General features: G+C 36.2%; 1 protein-coding gene across 2 annotated transcripts in view; it reads right to left on the minus strand.

The window, feature by feature from the left end:
• Nucleotides 1–690: 690 nt before the first annotated feature.
• Nucleotides 691–21,962, minus strand: part of LOC110458503 — a 37,533-nt gene continuing 16,261 nt past the window's right edge. For both annotated transcript variants that reach the window (XM_021510232.1, XM_021510233.1), the window contains exons 5-7: nucleotides 14,293–14,373; nucleotides 10,576–10,626; nucleotides 691–10,213 (exon numbers count right to left, since the gene is read on the minus strand). In XM_021510232.1, the coding sequence (XP_021365907.1) occupies nucleotides 5,859–10,213; nucleotides 10,576–10,626; nucleotides 14,293–14,373 (4,487 nt within the window). In that variant the 3' untranslated portion in view covers nucleotides 691–5,858. The remainder of the gene's footprint in view (nucleotides 10,214–10,575; nucleotides 10,627–14,292; nucleotides 14,374–21,962) is intronic.

Consider the following 21,962-nt stretch of genomic DNA (forward strand, 5'->3'; position numbering starts at 1 on the left):
TTTACAGAACATTTCCACGTAAAAATTAACAGTTACGGAACATAAACCACGTTTATATGAACAGTTATGGAAACATCACCATGTCAATTTGAATAGTTACGGAACATATACTGTTTCTATCTAAATAATTACTGAACATACGTGATAAGTATTTACAGGTTCGGAACATTTGCAGCCTAGCTCGCGATAAATACAAATATAATTGTGCTTTAAATCCGTTCGTTTTCTTGAGGTGTCATTTAAGGATTAACTTGAATATACTTTTTATATCATGGAGCTATAACACACAAAAAAACGGAGTGTACTCTAAATAAACCGCGAAATATATTCAGGTCAACCCTTATAGTTTAATCTACTATACACAATCCATGTGGAAATCCACTTTTTTTGATGGTCTCTTTTCTCTTAGAATTTATTACGCCGCTGTATCAGCCAATCAAAAGCGACGTTACAAACGGCGACGTCAGTTTTTACGTTATTGACTGATAGCATAAATTTTTAAGCCAATGAAAATGCTTGTTAAACTAATTACTTCCATGTTTCATAAATAATCGCCTTAGAGCCCCTTCTTGATAAATTTACACAAAAATAACCTTCTCGCGATAGAACGTGATTAACAGAAAGCAGCAGTTATCTCCCCTTTGATGACTGATTGTTATGACAAACAAAGATCAACAGGCAAAACAAAGAATTACGTACGTATTGCTCTCGCAGCAATTCTTTATTTTCATCAAAAACAAAATGTATGTGTATATCAAATAATATGAAACCTGATGTTTCAGCTAATGGTGTTGCGGTCCTGTTATATACATTTCTATTGTTAACTCGCCATTTACTTAACGTTAACTCAATTTTGTCTACGTCATACTGTTAGATAGAGACTACTTTTGAAGTATTTACTTGTACTGTACTTGTACGAATCTCCCGGCCAAACGTAATCAACCCGATATCGTATTCGGTTGTAAGCACTAGCAATGTAGGTTACAGGATCACATCACTAAAAAATACATTAGCTAAATACAGTTTAACGGAAAATGTATCTTTTACTGAATTATTTCACATTCCTCAAATCGCAACAGCAAAATAAGTATTGTCACAAACAATTCGGTGACGTCTAAAAAGTAATCATCTGACCAAATTGTGTTCTCAAAACTCGTTTGCATTCTCCTAGCTTAGTGGGAAGATGCAGAGCAAATGTAAATGTAAATGAACAAATCAGCAATACATCATAAACATCGATTTAACATTGTGAAAAAAACGTAATTTGGCATCTATACTTTTATAGTTGATTATTTGAATAACGTAGTTAGATGTTTTTACTTAGAGCTGTTTCCAGTCAGATTCAAAATTCCGATCCAACAAATACAGTAGTTAACTGTGATCCCAATGTTTCTAAAAACAATTCATGGCAGTGTATCCGATATGTAACTCGACCTGGGCTCGTGACACGAATTCAATATTGTTTTAAGAATACACTGACCATTAGGGCCCATATAACCTACATAGTTCTATTCATACTACTGACTAAAACACCTTATTTAATATCGACCTTTAATTACATTTATTGCTTTGTATCTTAAATCGGAACAAGGATCAATCAAAGCAGTGTGATTAAGTTTTGACGTTAGTTGTAAGTCATTTTTCAACTCATGGATTTTTGAAGTCCTTGACGTTTGACAATTTAGCAATACTATTGTTATAATTAATTAACGAAAGTGCCTACTAATATACCTCGCATTATACAAACAATTCATTGCATAACACGAGGAATGTAGTAGGAGCGTAAAAGCATAAAATAATATACACGCTATTCATTTCATACATTTTGCTATATTTTATATAATACTTATATTCAATACAACAAGCCTTTGCTAGATTCAAGGAACTCATCAACGTCAAAACAATTTTTAAAATGCAAAGACAATTGCACAAACAATTATGTGGAAAGACATGATGAAAAAAACAATAAAAATGTGTATTCAAGTGGATCGAGGTGTAGGGTGACAGGAAGTATGACTGGAGACAGGTGGTGTGACAGGTGGTGTGACTAATGGTATGACTGGTGACATGTAGTATGACTGGTGGAAGGTGGTGTGACTTGTGACATGTAGTATGACTGGTGACAGGTGGTGTGACTGGTGACAGGTGGTGTGATTGGTGACATGTGGTGTGACTGGTGACAGGTGGTGTGACTGGTGACATGTGGTGTGACTGGTGACAGGTGGTCTGACTGGTGAAATGTAGTATGACTGGTGGTAGGTGGTGTGACTTGTGACAGGTGGTGTGACTGGTGACAGGTGGTGTGACTAGTGGCATGTGGTGTGACTGGTGACAGTTGGTGTGACTAATGGAATGACTGGTGACATGTAGTATGGCTGGTGACAGGTGGTGTGACTAGTGAAGTTAAAAGGTTATGTGTAAGATAACTTATGGTGTGACTGGTGACAGGTGGTGTGACTAATGGTATGACTGGTGACATGTAGTATGACTGGTGGTAGGTGGTGTGACTGGTGACAGTTGGTGTGTCTGGTGACATGTGGTATGACTGGTGTGACTGGTGACAGGTGGTGTGACTGGTGGCAGTTCTGGTGACATGTAGTATGACTGGTGGTAGGTGGTGTGACTGGTGAAAGGTGGTGTGACTGGTGACATTTGGTGTGACTGGTGACAGGTGGTGTGACTGGTGACATTTGGTGTGACTGGTGACATGTGGTGTGACTGGTATGACTGGTGACAGGTGGTGTGACTAATGGTATGACTGGTGACATGTAGTATGACTGGTGACAGGTTGTGTGTAAGATAACTTATGGTGTGACTGGAGACAGGTGGTGTGACTGGTGACAAGTGGTGTGACTAATGGAATGACTAGTGACATGTAGTATGGCTGGTGACAGGTGGTGTGACTAGTGAAGTGAAAGGTTGTGTGTAAGATAACTTATGGTGTGACTGGTGACAGATGGTGTGACTGGTGGCAGTTGGTGTGACTTGTGGTGTGACTGGTGACAGGTGTTGTGTGTAGGATAACTTATGTAGCGACTAGTTACGGGTTGTGTGACTAGTGGTGCGACTAGTTGTGTGACTAATGGTATGACTGGTGACAGGTGGTGCGACTAATGGTATGACTGGTGACAGGTGGTTTGACTTGTTGTGTGACTGGTGACAGGTGGTTTGACTGATTGTCCCACTGGTGACAGGTGGTGTGACTAGTGGTGTGACTGATGGTGCGACAGGTGGTGTGATAGTTAGTGTAACTTGTGATAGGTGGTGTGCAAGTTGACGGTTGGAGGACAGATGATGTAACGGATTGTGTATTTATTAGAGACGTTTGCTCACTAAATGAGACACCCTAAAAGATGTGTCTCGATATAAACAGGGAAATATGTCAATCAACACACACCGGTACACGGAATTTGTTTTTGTGATTATCATTAAGCTGCAACGATCGTTAAATATACCTTGCACATCTTAATATAGTCAAACATTTATAATACCAATATCATCTTTATTATTGAAAATCTAAATATCCTGAACCCCAGAATAACATATTAAATTAATTCGAATACATGTTTTCTCGAAGTCCCCGCAAAAAAAGTGGAAAAGACGGTCAAATCTAACTATGATTACACAATCAATATTATATTTCTCTAGTGTACGGCGGTTATATTCTGTTGCTATCTTCTAGTCTGATAAACCAGATCAATGTGATATGCGATAAAAATACCCACAGCTGATATCACGTACACAGGCACACACACAATTCAGTTTAATAGATGACAGTGTTTATCTCTTGAAAGAGTATGATTATAAACGTCAATAAAACAAGAAAGCATGCATCAACAAACTTACGTATGTTCACTCGTTAAATGAATATAAAGTAGTAATACTTTTATATACAACACAACATAATCAATAAATGTACATACACGGTTGTATCCATATAAATATAGCCGAATCTGTGTAAAAAGTTTCCGTATAAAAAAGACAAATACCTTCTACTGAAACAGCTTTTGTTTTTAAATAATGGCACCTCACATTAGTGCCTGGATTATTTGTATATTTTGTGTTTTATCTTTTGATTGTTCACTGTATCATTTTACTTTGATGGTGTTTACATCAAAATAGGTTGAAGATGAAAAATCATAAAATTATGGTCCCTTATCTTTCATGTTAAACTGTATCGACACATACTACATCATGTACATGATATTAAATAAACGTAGTGCATTATATGCTAGTAAATATATATTCAGAAACACATCCTAAGTTCTTGTGATAGTATAATATAAAAAATGACAAGGTACCTCCCGAGCACTTTCACCTCTTTTGACGTTCGTCAAGGGGAAATATAATATAGTAAACTACTGATACCTCCGCCTTCGGGAAAATGTACACAAAACACCATTTCACATGTCAATGGCAGTGGACCTTTTCAGTGTCACAGTATATCTTTACACTAATCAACATTTAATATACAGGGAACAGCATATCATCTAGCTTAAACAATTTCTATATACAAGATCAGTACGAAAAGGAGAAAACGTACATTACAAACAAATAGAAAAAAGTTATACGAAAAGCACTTCACTTACATGTACATACAGTAGCTTAAATACATTTTAACGGAGAAGTAACTGCATTATTTCGCACTCTTCAAATAATTCCCTGAAGTGTTTCGCGATAGCAAAATCAGTATTGTCACAATCAATTCGGTGACGTCGAAAAAGTGATCACCTGACTAAATTTTGTTTTCACAACTCGTTTGTATTCTCCTAGCTTACAGTAGGAAGATGCAGAGCAAACTTAGATATAAATGCACAAATCAACAACACAACATAAATATCGGTTCCACGTCATACGTTCACTATTGAAACAACGATCCCCATCACGAAAACAAAATCAAATCACCCAACAAACAAGGAGATAAGTTACTCTGAGTCACATTGGGTGTTTCCTTTCTACTCAGTAGATCGAATCCATCGTAACTAAATTTCTGTGTTTAAAACATTACACAGATGATACAAAACCTCCATCAGTTATCTGACCCTTATCAAAATAAATTGATCTTTTAAGACAATTATTATAATATCACGGAATCCTCCGCATAATCTACTTAAACTGTATCAGATAATAGACGGATTTTCGGACATGTTTTAGGTATAACTTAAAATCACCCACGATATATTCATGCATGTCTGTCACTTCGTACACTATGGCTACTTTAACTCTAGTGGACCAATAGTGAACAAATGAAAGGCTAATAACTGTAACATGTTGAATACTATATACATTTCACGAGTTAAACAGAATACCGATATTTTCACGAACGCGAAATACGAATGGAAATATTGATATATTCTGCCCTACGAGCAAAAATATGGTATTAAACAGGGAAGCCATCAAATTTCTGTTAATTAAATTCAAAAAGTACTTAAAATGGCGACGATACCACTGCATCGAACATTACTTTTGGCGCCATATTCTTTACAACAATCCGCCATTTTGAATGGGCTTCTCAACGCAATAGCTCCGCATTGTGCTAATATCTGGCATGTCTTGCTTACAACGCTATCAGTTGTGTAGTCAGGTAAATGACATAGTAGATGTATACGAGATGTACAAGAAAACCACTTATTCTATCGTCGCTTCATTTGAATCTGACCAGAACTCTGCTGTTTTGGATGCATTCAATAGAAAGAACCAATTTGATTGGTCAATACAAAAGGGACAATTTCACACTTTGACAAATAACACCTTTATACCTATCACCATGTGAAAGATAGAAAATGTTCTTAGTGGACAGAATCCAATGTTCCTCTGGCATAGATGTTAAAAACAAATGTACAACAATATCTCCTAATTCATCGGGCTTCAAATTCTCTTATTTCTAAGAAATCACTCAATGTATCAAAATCTGCATCATCTTCATAAACATCAAATACCTCTCTGTGGAGCAGCTTGGAAGAGTATTTCATTAAATCCAGAACTCTTGGCGTCAGTTTTTTCACTGGGTATTCGACATGAGAAAATGTATCGTTGACACTGAGTGAGGCAAATGAGGATTTGACAACTTCCTCAAACAACGCTGGCACATGCATCATGTTGGCCTGTAGGATTCGTTTTTCTCGTTGTAGTCTGTTGCGCCATTCCGGTTTGTCACAGATGTACAATGCAGTGTTACCATCGTCGTCTTTAGAAAATGGATGTACTCCGTATACCCTTAGCATTGTCAGCCGACAGGTTCGTTCAAGAACAACCGACTTTCGGTGTCCTCGTAGGTGTGTAAGGCAGTTTTGGATTGGTGATTTACCAGACTGATCAACTGTTTCCACATCTGATCCGAGTTCTAGCAGCCTGAGTATAGTAAATAGCCTACTATGACTCTCATGACTTGATGCCAGGTCCAACGCACTAGCCGATGAGTTATCCAACATGTCAACAAAATTTGTCTTATCTTTGATCAGGATATCTAACATCGCACATGCCTTGTCATCAAACCAATCGCCCTCCACACAGTGGTGTATGGATGTTTTCCCAGCTCTGTCCTTTTGGTTATGATCTGCACCTTTATGTATCAGAAACTGAACAGTGTCTTTCTTTTGTTTGATAACGCTTTCTGCCAAAGCTGAACGTTGTTTTCTGCTCAAGTGATTTACGTTTACTGGTGCGATCTTCATAAGTGATTTCATTGCATCACGAGTTTCTAAATCACTCCTGTTAGATTTTGACAATAGGTGAAGGTACGTTTCTTTTTCGTTGGTCAGCTTTGTGAGATCACTTTCTCTACCAAGCGCCAAAAGGATAGCATCCGTACAACGAAACCTGCAGGCCGCCATGATGGCACTGTCACCCTGGGGGTTCGTTTTATTTATGTCAAAGCCTAGACGAATGAGAGATAGGACTATCGTTTCATCAACCTCTGTCTGAGATTCATCAGTTATGTCATGGTAAGGAAATTTTGAGTCTCTGCAGACTTCGTCTAAATCTATTTTTTGCTGAAGTAGCAACTGCAGAAACTCATATGATAACTTGTTTGCCTGTTTCAACATGTCGTAAATCTCGCATGTTAATTTCAAACCGGATGAACTTAACATGGAACATATTGTTTGGAGTCGCACTGATTTGGATGACACAGCCATCTCCAGTGGACTTTTACTTTCTTTTGACCTTTCATGGACGGATTCTCCGCACATTATTGCCTGTTTGCATATTGTACTCGCGTCTTCATCGGAAACATCAGCAGCATCCACACAGAGATGTAGTAAATTACGCCCACGTATGTCTTTGCAGGGTCTAAATGAGTCCCCTGCAGTCTTTTCGAGAATTCTTGAGATGGATTTTAAATGGACTTTTGGCGAAGAGAGGCCGCACATGGGGGAGCTTTGACTGTAATTATTTAGCACAAATGGATCAGCTGCTTTGGTCATGAGTCTCTCCGCTATTTCTGCTGCTATATCATCTTCAAAATGGGAGGCCATTGATAGATGCATCACTGTATTTCCTCCCGAGTCTACTGCATTGACATCAGTCACTTTCTCTATTAGGTCAAACACAAGTTCGGATGTCGTATGATTCTCGTTCATGATAGCATACATCAGTGGCGTTTTTCTCTTCTTGTCGGGTGATTCTATACCAGACTGATCTCTCTGTAATAGCCATTGACCTATTTTCACAGCGACATCTGACGTATGCGGTGCTTTACAACAGTGGTGCAATGGAGAGAGTCCTTCATTGTCAGTAATGGTCACATCAGCGTTTTCATCTAGAAGCTGTCTGACTAAGTCAGCGTTATCTCTTGTTTTTTGTATGGCTACCATGATTGGTGTCAGTCCTTTGTCATTTTTTTGATTTACACTAACTCCCTCACGGATCAAAACCTTAACAACTTCCTCCTTGTCATTATCAGCCAAGTCTAGCTGTATACAGTAGTGCAACATATACTGTGTGGCATGTGCATGTGCATCCCTACCTTTCACAAGTGATCCAAGTGTTTTCAATCTTGCTTTTCCTTTCGATATTGCAAGGGAGATGGGCGTCTCGCCTGACAGAGATCGTTTGGTGATGTCTGCATTATGTTCTATCAATGTGGAAACTATAATTGAAACAGTTTCATCATCCAGTGACGACATTATACACAGGTGCAATGCTGTGTGCCCACATTTGTCACGCGAAGCATAGTTTGGATCTGCATTTTGTCTCAAAAGCTCAGCTATACGCTGTATACCACAATTTGGTAATTGTACTGCCATCATTAATGGTGTTTCACCCTCCTTGTTCACATGCTGCTGTAAGTCAAGCTCTGTCAAAGCAAGAACCGTTATGGTGTTCCGTACTCGCTTGTCGGGCAATGTGGATGTAACGGCTACATGCAAACCATTGTATCCTTTTTCATTTTTGTCAAGTATTGCAAATTGGTGTTGCTTCATGGCCCTCATAAGAGACTGATTTAATCCAACAGTCTCTATGCAACTAAAAAAGAAATGTCGCTTGCTGGTGTAACTATCGTCTTGCAATGATTTGACCTTTTTAGCAAACTCAGCTATCCCTTCGTTTTCTTTGCTGATCGCTATATCCTCTGTTTGATGGCTTAACAACTTCACAAAGTTATAGTTGCATAATAGCGTATCGCCCTCTGATGCAGCAGTATGAAGAAAATCCCAGAAACCCCAGTCTGGCTGTGGATCCAGAACTCCTTCTCTCAGGAGATAGTGTAAACCTTCATCGTCTTTACATTCCACCATTGGTGTACAAAAATTGCAGCGTGATCCCTGCTCCACAAAAAAACGTAGAAGTTCTATTTTGGTAATTTCTTTGTCAGCAATGCAAAGCGTATCGCGAGTAGTTGTACAAGCAACTAACATGAATCTTTTCATCAGCTGTTCAGTAAAATGTGGCAGTGTATCAAACACAAACGTGTCGTCAATGTACTTTCGCAGACTTTTGCATAGAAGCATACATCTATGGGAAACAGCCCAATGGTACAGTTTATCTATACAACTGCTTGCTTCTGTTACTTTGTCATCCTCTTTGGTACCTCTAATATGCTGCACTAAAACCTCAATGGATAGTTCTATAAACGTGTCATCTAACCACGCATCACTCTTGCTAAGATGCTTTGTTTTGTCTGCAAGTATCTCTCTGAAAAACCTCCTAGCCAACAGTTTCTTATCATAATCTTCAGAAAGCAGTTGAACACATCTCCCTGTGTTTTCTGCTCTACAACTGAGGATACTTGTGTCGACAATGTACTCTTGGTCTAAACATGTCATTGCACGTTGCAAGTGCTTTTTAGCGAGGTATACGGCGAAAGCCTTCCTGACACATTGGTTCCTTAGCTGAAAGCCAATATGTGATCTGCATGATAAAGTCAAATGCCCATTGACTCGCTTACCAGCCTTTTCAGTTGATTTAGGATCTACATCTAACTCCAGATCTGTGATCCAGGTACGGATGTCATCACTGTTGATAATGTCAGTCACATCCTGAAAAACTATATGTAGTAACAGCACAAACGTTGCTTTTGCCTTGCAGAGCGATTCTATTTCTGAAAGAAAGTAATCGACAGGCGATCGAAAGAAAGTGGGACCAAGTCGACGATATTTTTCATTCTTTGCAAACAAAGATGCAGCGAGTGGAAATGAAATGGGGTAAGATGGTTCTTTCACGATTCCTGTCAATTCGTCTTGGGTTGGTGGGTGCAACAATGGAACTCCCGTTTTCTTAACTACCTGTTTCAAGTGTTGCTCTAAGATAGACCTTTTCTCTTGTTCATCTAGTGCGAATTCTTTTACGTTAGACAAATCAACTTGAGTTGTCAGATCTGCTATTTCATCAACATTATGTGACATTGTTGTCATAATGATGTATAAACTTAAATCAATGTTTGGGGATATTAACTCGCTAATGATGAAGTTTAAATCTGCTCTTTGTTTTTCTTTAATTTCATTTAGTTCAATTAGAGCAATTACAAATCCATCTGTGTTTATTTTCTGATGTCTAATGTCTAAGCTATCGAGCACATGGACTGTACACCTACCCAACGGCATCAGTTTGTACATGAGGTGATATGCCAGGCTGGTTTTACCTGATCCCTTGTTTCCAGTGATAAGAACATTGTGCTTGGATTTTAGAACGTCCATCGCTTCCTTTGAAGCTTTTGTCTCGACGTAAAATCGATCACTTCCTTCATGGTTTTCGATACATTTCCTGGTTTGAGCTAAAATTGTAAGAAAACACCATGTATATTAACATATTTACGTAGATTGGCTGTCAAGTTATGTGAAGACATCTTTGGTTATTCAATGTTTGCGTGCTCAGTTTTATATCTTATAACAGACGTGTTAATTATAACAAGTATCATCATTAAATGTAGATGGACAACAAGAGAAATGCGTATGTACAAACAACACCAAAGTTTGGATGATTTCCAATTGTTCTGCAATTAAAATGTTAGTTCGTCTACGAGGAAGAAAGTTTTTACCTTAAAGTGATTCGAAATAAATCGGTATAAAGCTGTATGCATTGTGTAACATTGCAGTCTTTTGTGTGTTGTATCAATATATAAAGAAAATATATTACCATCTTGTCCGTTCACATTCTTATTGAACATCCCTAGTGCATCGCAGTATTCTGAAAAGAAATATTATATATAAATTATGTTAACCCATACAAAAACGAATTTAAATATTGAAGCTGTAATCAGCCTGATTTTGTTATGCAATTAATTGAAACAAAACAAACAATAAAATTGACAAATAAGTTTCACCTATAATTGTTGATTGGTTATTGGTTTATTGAAAAATAAATTCAAATTTCAGAAATGATTGACTTTGTTTGCGACCAAACCAGCGTGTTGAAAGTCAGTGTGCAGACATCTTGTAGAAATCTTTTGGGTGTAAAATGAAACACATACTCTGGATATTATTACTGAGTTTAGGAGTTTTTGAGACATTTATAATATCGTACAAAAAGTAGGACTCTGACAATATATTGGTACCGCAGTTTTCATTCTAATGCCAAAACACTATGTACATAGATAAAAAATAACATTTTCAAAGTTAAAAGAGGGCAAACTTCTTTTGACTTGAAAACACATTCAAGATCATATACAGCAAATGTGCCACACAGACGATCCATATTAATGAATCCTTTTCCTTGTGAAATCATTCCTATGAAGCACAATCCCTTATCAACCTAATTAGCAATTATTTTTCTTGATAGTCCACCCCTATTACACAACGTATACACTTTTTTCCTGTTGAGAAACCACTCCCTTGAGAGACACAATCAAAAGTCCTCCATTCCTAGAGTATATGTTTTCAGCTAGGATTTTATTTGACAGTGTTCGCTGAAAGTTAGCTTTCCATTTAAACTGTTTACTATAACAGTAATATATTGAAAATTATATCAGAATCATTTCTATCTTCTTACAGCGTTTGATCAAGTAACTCGCTGCTCACAACGAAGTATAAAAAACTAACCGACATGTAGAAAGAAACAAGAGGAGAACATTCAAGTGTCAACTAAACCATATTTCAAATTGAAATTGGATAAAACTAGAAGAGAATTTACATGAAAGTGTTTGACACCTGTGGACCCCCATCCAAATAATGTTACTTAATGACACCGAACACTTGGGTAGTGGTAACAACACCAAAAGGCACACTTTCAAGTATAACAAAAACAATCGACCATTATTTTACACAAAGACAAAGCATATTTTCCTGTGTGATCATGGCTGGCGGCTAACTAAAACTTTTTTACTCTTCATTTACCCGCCTCTCTGAACACCGCATGATGTCAGTTACTTATACAACGGAAATGAAATTGAGAACGATACGTCGAGTACTTGTTTGGCAAAAAGGATAACGATTTAAAAGTTTAACCCTCAAATTCCAGTTTGCTGTTTGGAACTTGCTTTTTCAGTCAGTCTCTAAATGAATTGTAAACAAAAGGAAACTACATTTGAAATTTGAAAAAAAAATATGCCTTGTAGCTAACAGTCAAACTTCAAAACGACTGCATGACCATTAAATAAATAGCTGCCTTAGATAATAGTCTGGAAACACAGCGATAACGAACTTAAACTGTCAAAATCAAAGATGAATATCTGGCGATGATTGGTTCAAAATAAACAAGGTTACCGCGAGCGGTATATAATACGCCCATCACACATTGAATGAGCCGTTGTTTGTATGATTGAAATATATGAAGTATTTGTGAGTAATTGATATTAAAAGAGAAATCATTCAACATAACTGGTAGATCAATGAGTGCAATACAACATCATGGAACGCATGCATCGCATTAATGAAACCAAGGGTAATAACTCCAGTAATTATGGTCGGACATTGGCGGTTATCGAACTTGTCCGTGGTTTCATGGTAATTAACCTTGTTGTGAAGTTTGAAGTTAATCCGTTAATAATTACTCGAGATATCGAGCGGACACTGTTTCGGCAAGTCCATAAAGGGGCATAACTCCACAAATTATGGTCGGATAATGGCGGTTATCGAACTTGTCCGAGGTTTCATGGTAATTAACCTTGTTGTGAAGTTTGAAGTTAATCCGTTAATAATTACTCGAGATATCGAGCGGACACTGTTTCGGCAAGTCCATAAAGGGGCATAACTCCACAAATTATGGTCGGATAATGGCGGTTATCGAACTTGTCCGAGGTTTCATGGTAATTAACCTTGTTGTGAAGTTTGAAGTTAATCCGTTAATAATTACTCGAGATATCGAGCGGACACTGTTTCGGCAAGTCCATAAAGGGGCATAACTCCACAAATTATGGTCGGATAATGGCGGTTATCGAACTTGTCCGAGGTTTCATGGTAATTAACCTTGTTGTGAAGTTTGAAGTTAATCCGTTAATAATTACTCGAGATATCGAGCGGACACTGTTTCGGCAAGTCCATAAAGGGGCATAACTCCACAAATTATGGTCGGATAATGGCGGTTATCGAACTTGTCCGAGGTTTCATGGTAATTAACCTTGTTGTGAAGTTTGAAGTTAATCCGTTAATAATTACTCGAGATATCGAGCGGACACTGTTTCGGCAAGTCCATAAAAGGAGCAGAACTCCACAAATTATGGTCGGATAATGGCGGTATCGAACTTTTCCAAGCTTTCATGGTAATTAACCTTGTTGTGAAGTTTGAAGTTAATCCGTTAATAATTACTCGAGATATCGAGCGGACACTGTTTCGGCAAGTCCATAAAGGGGCATAACTCCACAAATTATGGTCGGATAATGGCGGTTATCGAACTTGTCCGAGGTTTCATGGTAATTAACCTTGTTGTGAAGTTTGAAGTTAATCCGTTAATAATTACTCGAGATATCGAGCGGACACTGTTTCGGCAAGTAAAGGGGCATAACTCCAGAAATTATGGTCGGATAATGGCGGTTATCACACTTGTCCGAGGTTTCATGGTAGTTAACCTTGTTGTGAAGTTTGAAGTTAATCCGTTAATAATTACTCGAGATATCGAGCGGAAATCGTTTGCCCGCCCACCCGCCCGCTCACGTGATAACATAATACGTCCCCGTCTTCGACGGGCGTATAAAAACTACAGACCGAAAGGCTCAAATGAAAATATATTTCTCAAACACTTTATTAAGAAATATTGATACATGTTTCAGGAATTGATTAATAGTCCGGATTCGCAGGGTGATTTTGACTGACCATTATCTGATGATGGAAGGCTAAAATGAAGTACAAAATATAGGTATAATTTTACACCTGACTTCAGCTTGTTTACGTCAAATAACGCTAAATGACTACATAATACAATAGTTGTGAGATAGATATAACTAGTGTTAAACACCTGACTTTAACTTGATTATGTTGCATAACCCGAAATGACTACATAACACAATATGTGAGATAGATATAACTGGTGTTATACACCTGACTACAGCTTGGTTATGTTAAATAACGCTAAACGACTACATAATACAATAGCTGTGAGATAGTTATAATTAGTGTTATACACCTGACTTTAACTTGGTTATGTTAAATAACGCTAAACGACTACATAACACAATAGATGTGAGATAGATATAACTGGTGTTATACACCTGACTTCAGCTTGGTTACGTTAAAAACTAGTTGACATATATATTTTGCTTATGGGCGATATTACACTTATGTATTGAACACTTGATACATACAGTATTTTTGAAACTACTAAATATAAAACCAGATTCTCTTCAGTATACCAATATCCTAGACTACACATTATTCTGATGAAATCTGCACTCTGAGTAAAGTTGACATCGCTGTACCTACTTTTGAGGCATTCCTCCAAATTCTGACGAACTTTTTCTAACTCATTCTTCGCAGCGTCCTTCAATGCATCCCGTTCAGACTCTGTGAGAATAAAACATTATATAAATCAATGCCTATATATTAGTGTTTAATCCATTATTGATAGTGTCTAAAGATACATAATATAATAATTGTGGTGAATATCTTTATCATTAAAGTTCTCCCACAACCACTGTAGGTTTCCTCACTCATTACTCATTGGATAAACCTGCTAGGAGTTGGTAAACATGTTTGGTTACCCACTAGTTGGTAACACCCTGGACGTAATTTTCCATTATGACGTCATGCTCCATGGCAATTGTTTTCCCCATCGGAAAAACATACGATGTATTTTGCAAGGGGAAAATATGGGGTTTTTTTCAGATAAACTATGAACGTAATAGAATAAACAGGTCCACAAACTCGTGATGATTAGTTATCACGTTTATATAACTCTCGTTACTTAATTTTCACATTGTACATATTATACAAGAGATTAACTAACTCGAGTTAGATAAACATAACAGTTATTAAATACTTACAATAAGTTTATATAATAATACTATTTTTTTGTGAATGACCCTAGCGACTAAACAACGACTGTTCTGAGTACATCTTGACTAAATTAGATGAACAGACCACATGGGCTTTGTGAACAATGTTTACTTGCCGAAATATACGCAATTTAAATTCCAACTTAATCCGCCTTGCTACTTCCAGTTGCCATTTTGTAAACAGGACCTAATCTCGAGCTGATGCGCGTTTGAAAGAGTTAAAGGTATTGGAAAGCTTCTAAACGATCATGCCCAGAACATACTCTCTAATGTTGATGTTTTTGATAAATTTACTATCAATTATTGACTATATTGCTTTTCTGTATCACTTTCATTAATTCATAAAAGAACAAATTTATTTTTCCCCCTTCAAACTTTTGTCTTTCATATGTTAAAACACATTTTTTTGGAAAAAAAATGTTCTAGTTTCCAGATTTTGATCAAACGTCGTCTGCTTCGCAAATATTCAAGAAAATAATATTTACAGTGTATTGATATTGTTTTATTAACTAGTATATTCTTTGAACTATCTTTTATTAATAAATATCAAAAAGATTTTGCATTTTATGACGTAACCGGAAGCGCACTTGATACGAGAACGTGACCCGGAAATAGCTCACAACATAATCAGGACAGTAATAATAAACAGACGTTTATCGAACATTAACAGATTAATACCGTATGTATTGAGACACTGATGTGCTAGAATCCAACACAAGGTAACACTCGTTTAATCCATTGCTATCATATCAAGTAGTAACTGACATTTATGCGGAAATATCAGCATTAAATGTTTGCGATCGCGCAGACCTACTTTCGTTTTACAGTTTACATACATTTGTACATGTCGGCATCAACAGTATACCTTAACTTGTGTCCTTCATCACGCCGAAGATTATACATAGGCGCATTCGAGGAAAAGTTCGTGATTAAAAGCTTGAGTGTGTGGTTTTTTTATCTTAAAATTATCGGATAAAAGCATAGTGGCATGTTACTTCAAAATAAAAGATACAAGAATCATTATTTTACGTTAAATATATGTCATAGTTAACATAAGCTCTCAGGAGCTTGAAACATTGTAACAGTGTAAGGCAAACAACAAATTTTATCACAAGATACCTATGTTGGAAGGATTAAGATAAAGAGACTAAATAATCATGCTGTACAAAATTTGGCACTAAAACAACTTACTTAAAAGCCAGTCCAGAGGGCAGGTGATTGCAATTGGCACATAGCATTTATTTGTAACCAGGAGCAAGAGTTTGGTAGCAGTTAATATTAAAAGACGTTTTAAGTATTGATGCTGCTCGGATTGATGCCAGTGATGTATTTATCACTTACAGGTTAAAGCGTCGTTATCCAAAAAGAAGAATTAATAAGTACAAATTGAAAAGTGTGAATTGCCTACAGCTCCTGTCAAAAGTCAAAAACATTTCTCTCAAGTTCTTTCTCTTCACCTGGACGTTTGTAAGTTAGAACAGCTGGTCTCGCAGACGCTTAAACTATGTACACAATATATATACAGTTATACCACAGTATTGTATTGTCTCGGTATGGCTACGAATGCGTTCCAGGTCAGGTAATAGAGCATCAAATGTATTAAATTAAAATAAAGCATCACTTCACAACAATCATGGATTCATATGGGTACAATGTTATTAAAATAACATTCATACAGTGCATGCAAGCTGAAATTAACAAATCATTTGTTTAAAGTAACAAGTCATCATTTCAATGAAATTATCCAAATAAATAAGATCTTAATGTCAAAATAAACTTCAGGTTTGATTTAGTATTGTTTAATGTACGTCCTATCAACAGCTATACATGGTCATTTAAGGATGGCCTCCCCCATTTGCTAGATGCATGCGTGTGGTGAGTTTGTGCATATTTAATTTGTGTTTTTGGAGTCTATGGTATGTTCATGTTTGTCTCCTTGTGATAGCGCAGGACCGATGCTGACTTTATAGTGTAATTTCACTGGAGCATACTGCTGAAGACACATCTTATTTTACGAACTTACCTCGTTATCTCACCATCTTTAATAGCCAAGGGTTCATAATTTAAATTTGTACTATTCAACCTTGGCAGATTTAGCCTTGTGTTTAATTTCCCTCCCCTGCCACCTTGCATAGACACTTTACTAGCAAAACTTTAAACTTTCAAGATTATTTCAGCACTGGTCGCCTATGTATTTCCCTTGGTTATCATTTACAGTTAGAATATGGTCAATTATCACTACCAACTGATCATATACAGAAAATGTTTTTTTAAGTATTGTCCTCCATTGTTTTTTTTACATAAATCATGACATATAGTCGACAAGGCAACTTGGTACTGGGCGCCGCCATTATTATTTACATGCACAGGAACTTGGTATTAGTTTCTAATATATGTGTATTATATAATGTATGATATAAAAAATGGGGACCATAGGATGGTAATTTGTCCCTGTGCCAGGTTCAATAATTTGAAAGCTTAGAGAACAAGGCTGAAAACATGTATGGAATGTGTTTTTTTTAAGGGAGTCTGTATAAACACATTATGAATATGTAAAATTATGATGGAAGTCCATTTTACTCGAATTACCTGACGTTATTTTCAATACCTTCAGTTCATCTATATTTCCACACTGTTCTCGGTATTCCGTCTATGCGTATTGCAGAGTTATCTTCTCTTGTGAGCAGGTATTGATTGTTACATCATTGGTTTGTGTGAGATAATTACGTCGTTTTCTCGAAAATTGATGACGTTACTCTCACAAACAAATGATGTAACAATCAATACCTGCTCACAAGAGAAGATAACTCTGCAATACGCAAAGACGGAATAAGGGATAGGAATCAGTTTGTTTTTTGGGTTTTATAAATCCTCGCAGCCACTTTTAAGTCATATGTATAAGAAAGGTCTGCCAAATATCTGATTCTTTGACAACTTTACTACAAATATATAGCAGGAATTGAGCTTTCTATATCAACTGCACTACACTTCGTATTATTTGTTGACGTTTTTCTGCTACAATACATGGAGTTTCCTCACAAGATGCTGATAACCAAAAAGAGTCTGAAACCTTAATCATATCTTTTAGAATACTGTGTTTAAAAAAATGTTATACATGTTTTTTCGACCCACTTAACATCAACAAACAACATTTAAACCCTTCATTCCCTAAATCTGTTATTAAAAGGATTGTAAAAAAAATGTGTTCGCTTAAATGTTAAAATATTTCTGTTCAACATTCATATTAACAGTGGTGTTAAAATCTACTAATACGTAAGTTGACATAAAATTGTACTGCAGTATTTTTTGGACTGATTTTTGACAGTTAAATAAGTCTCATCAAGGGTCATTGACCTGTCAGAAATTGCAGTAGGCAAAGTTATTTGACTTTGGTATGGAATCATCCTAAAAATAGAAGAAAGAAAGGGCTCGATTTTCATGAACTTGAAGAGTTGTGCCCCTTTGTTTGCTTTCCTATACATCGTATTCTGCCAGTTTATCATTCATATTTTTTTTTTCCATTTGTTATGCACTTCATATACATCTGATAAGAATAAGAGATATTTAAAAATGCATAAAATTCGCCAAGAAAGCTGAAAGTTACAAAAGGCCAAAAGGTGAAACTTGACACCATGCACGCCAGGTTTGAACATTTTACTGTAATGTTTGTTTTACTTTCCATGTGGGGAGGATTTTTAATTCATCTCGACTGTTATATCAATCAATTAATTTTCATTTAGATGGTGTCCCTGAGAAGTATTTCTTATATAATTTTAAAATTTGTTTCAAGTAATACTCATACTCTCTACTCTAAGTATTTGTGCGGTTATGATTGATTGTCTTCCTTTGGACAATATTTCTGTGAGTTGTGTCCCTCACATGATTTCCTCACATTTTTTTCTGTTATATATCAGATATAGTTTGTTAATTCTATAAGTTCCAAGTTTCCTTTTAGATAAAATATGTCATGTTTAGGTGATTTTTGAGAATTGGTGGTTTTGCGAAATTTGCTTATTGTTTTGCAAGGTACCAATATTTTTATGTTTATAACATATATAGGGTGCTCCCATAGCTACCACTTTCTTTAAAATGTAGATTTTTTTCCCGTTGTTTTTTGAAAAAAATATCCAGAAATTTTAGAAAGTTTTGAAGTTTTGCTTAAAACTTACCATACTGACAATGTCAGACAATTTCAGGCATGCGAAACATATAATAATGTGTAATTCTTCATGAATTTTATTTACAGATAGATCTTGAATTGACACATCTGTCAGATCAGCACAAATTACTTAAATTGGAGTCTACATAAAGAGTTATGTCCCTTTACTTTCTTTTTCAAGATTACATGAATCAAACAATTTTTAACTTTTCCAGACTTTGTTTCGCCACCATTTACCATATCAATTTGTAACTTTGTATGTGGCTTAATCATAATATTTTTTTCCTTGGAGTAGATTTGAAGAGGATGTATTGATTGTCCACGCTTTTAGTATAAACATATTTTTTATAATCCCTTATCAGTCAAATCAGTCTGTAGTTATGACAATGCAGTAGGGCTTCGTAATCTTTTCAATTAGTAGAGCTATTGTTAACGGGTAATCTCAGAGATAGTGTTAGCTAACTACTGCATTGTAATTTGTAAAAAATATCGCCAAACCACGGACTTAGATAATCTAATTCCGTGGCCAAACTGAAATGTGACATGACCTGGTTTGAAGTGACGTAACCCAAGCCGCCATGGTGAGCCCTTCTCACTGATCGTAATTATGATCAATAAAAGGTATCTAATTATGTCTTTCACCAGGAGATATGCACCAGCGGTTACTAAACATCGAATTACTTATTAATTGATATGTTTTTGTAAGCAAGTAAATGTTTTATGTAAAATATTGCTAAAATGAATTGATGTATGCCGATATGCGCACACGTGTGTGTCATGTGTGATCAGATAATTCAAAGAAAACAAGCAACAAAATACACATTTTACGTAGTTTCTTCTTGGTTTTAAATATCATTTTACATCAATGAAAAAAAAATCATAGAAATATATTTAAAAAAAATATATTCAGAGATCGATTTTCGGAGCATGAACATCGTTTTTTTTCCAGATTTTTTGGGTGCGCAAAATATTCGAGTAGAAGCTTTTTTCCCGATTTTCAGCCTCAAAAAGTACCTGCGCAAATTACACAGGTGCGCAAATTACATGGGTTTTTACGGTAGATTACAGATTAAGTTTGAATCACGTGCTAATATTTTATTTTTTTGCTGGAGTTACATGTATGGCCCTTCACACATTGGAAGTTCTCATAATTAACTGTTTGCCATACTTTGTTCGTTACCACTTGTCACTTAGTATGCGGCTTTATCAGAATGGATTACAGTTAGAGTCCAAACCCTGTGTCAATATTTCATTTGTTGCTGGAGATATGGCCCTTCGCACATAAGAAATCCCATAATTAATGTTTTCCCAGACTTTTTTTCGCTACCACTTGCAACATCAATTTGTTACCTAATATGTGGCTTTGTCATAATGGATTACAGTTTGAGTTCAAACCCCGGGAAAATTTACTTTTTTTGCTGGAGTTATGGCTCTTCACACATAAGAAATTATCAAAATAAACTTTCGTTTGGACTTATTTCGCTACCGCTTGCCATATCAATTTGAAACTTTGTTTGTGGCTTTATCATAATAGATTACAGAGTTTGAACCATGTATTAAAATTCCATTTTTGACTGGAGTTATGGCATTTTTGCACATAGGAAATTCTCATAATTAACTGTTTTCCATATTATTTGCAACTTAGTATACATGTATAATGGATTACAGTTTGAATCCAGTGTCCATGTTCTTGTTTTTCTGGAGTTATAGCCCTTTGCACATAGGAAATTCTTATAAGTAACTGTATTTGTTCCGTCAACACATGCACTTCCTTCGAATTGCAGCTTTCTTCTATAGGTGACACCCGTCCTCATATGACCCTGGCTGTTGCGAGGACATAAATCACCTGATACAATGGTCTGGAGCATTACTTGGTTAAGAAGACTGAATGCCATTTAACAGAGAGTCTCTCTCATAATACTCTGGCTCCCTAGGGGGAGTAGTGGGGTCCACAAGGGGGATTCTCCAATTCAATTATACAATTTGTTGTTAGGACCCCTGCACATCTTTAGTAATCAGATTTAACAGATTTTGGTCAAACTTTATACAAAGGTCAAGTTTGGGTATAATTCGGACATCTTTGTATTTCAGGGATCCAAGGTCACATTTGCTATATATAGAAAATCATCCCGTCCCGTCTCGATTCAATGTAAACACTTAGCAGCTTCATTCTTTCACGGATTTTGGTCAAACTTTATACATAGAAAATCATCAGCTGATTCAATTTAAACACTTAGCAACTTCATCCAATATGTTATAGAGATGGTAATAACATACAGTAAAAACATATGAATATTAAAGTCAACTTATCAACTTTAAGTGTAGAACCTTGTGTGTGTACATACATGGACTTTATGCAGTGTAATAAAATGTTTGCTGAACCTTTTGGATAGCTTTTCAGCCTTTGATATCAAAGGTCAAGGTCACTTACTATAAATAGAACATCAGTTTGTGCACTGTATTTTGAATTCTGTTGGACTGATTACACTCAGATTTTATCTAGTCCTTCCTGGAAGAACGTGCCTGCTTGGGATAACTTTTCAGGTCCAGTGGTCAAAGGTCAATGGGTCACTATAAATAGAAAATCTGTTTAATGCACTAATGCACAATATCTTGATTTCTCTTGGGCTGATTACACTCTTGACTTTATACAGTGCTTCCTCAAAGAAAGTGCCTGCTTGGGATAACTTTCCAGGCCCGGGTGTTAGGTCTCTATCACTGTTACTATATGAAGACAGTTTATAAAAAGCACTACTTATATTTTGAGTTCTGTTGGGCTGATTACACTCAAGACTTTATCCATTGCTTTTATAACTTTATAACTAACTTTTTTCACTAGTGTTTGCTACATGTATACCTAACCACAGTTTCTTTTAAATCTTCAATAAACATAATTATGGAGAATAGTCACGGCGGCATTTAAAATATATATATATATA

This window comes from Mizuhopecten yessoensis, unplaced genomic scaffold (assembly GCF_002113885.1).
Source record: "Mizuhopecten yessoensis strain PY_sf001 unplaced genomic scaffold, ASM211388v2 scaffold9621, whole genome shotgun sequence".
NCBI classification, from domain to species: domain Eukaryota; kingdom Metazoa; phylum Mollusca; class Bivalvia; order Pectinida; family Pectinidae; genus Mizuhopecten; species Mizuhopecten yessoensis.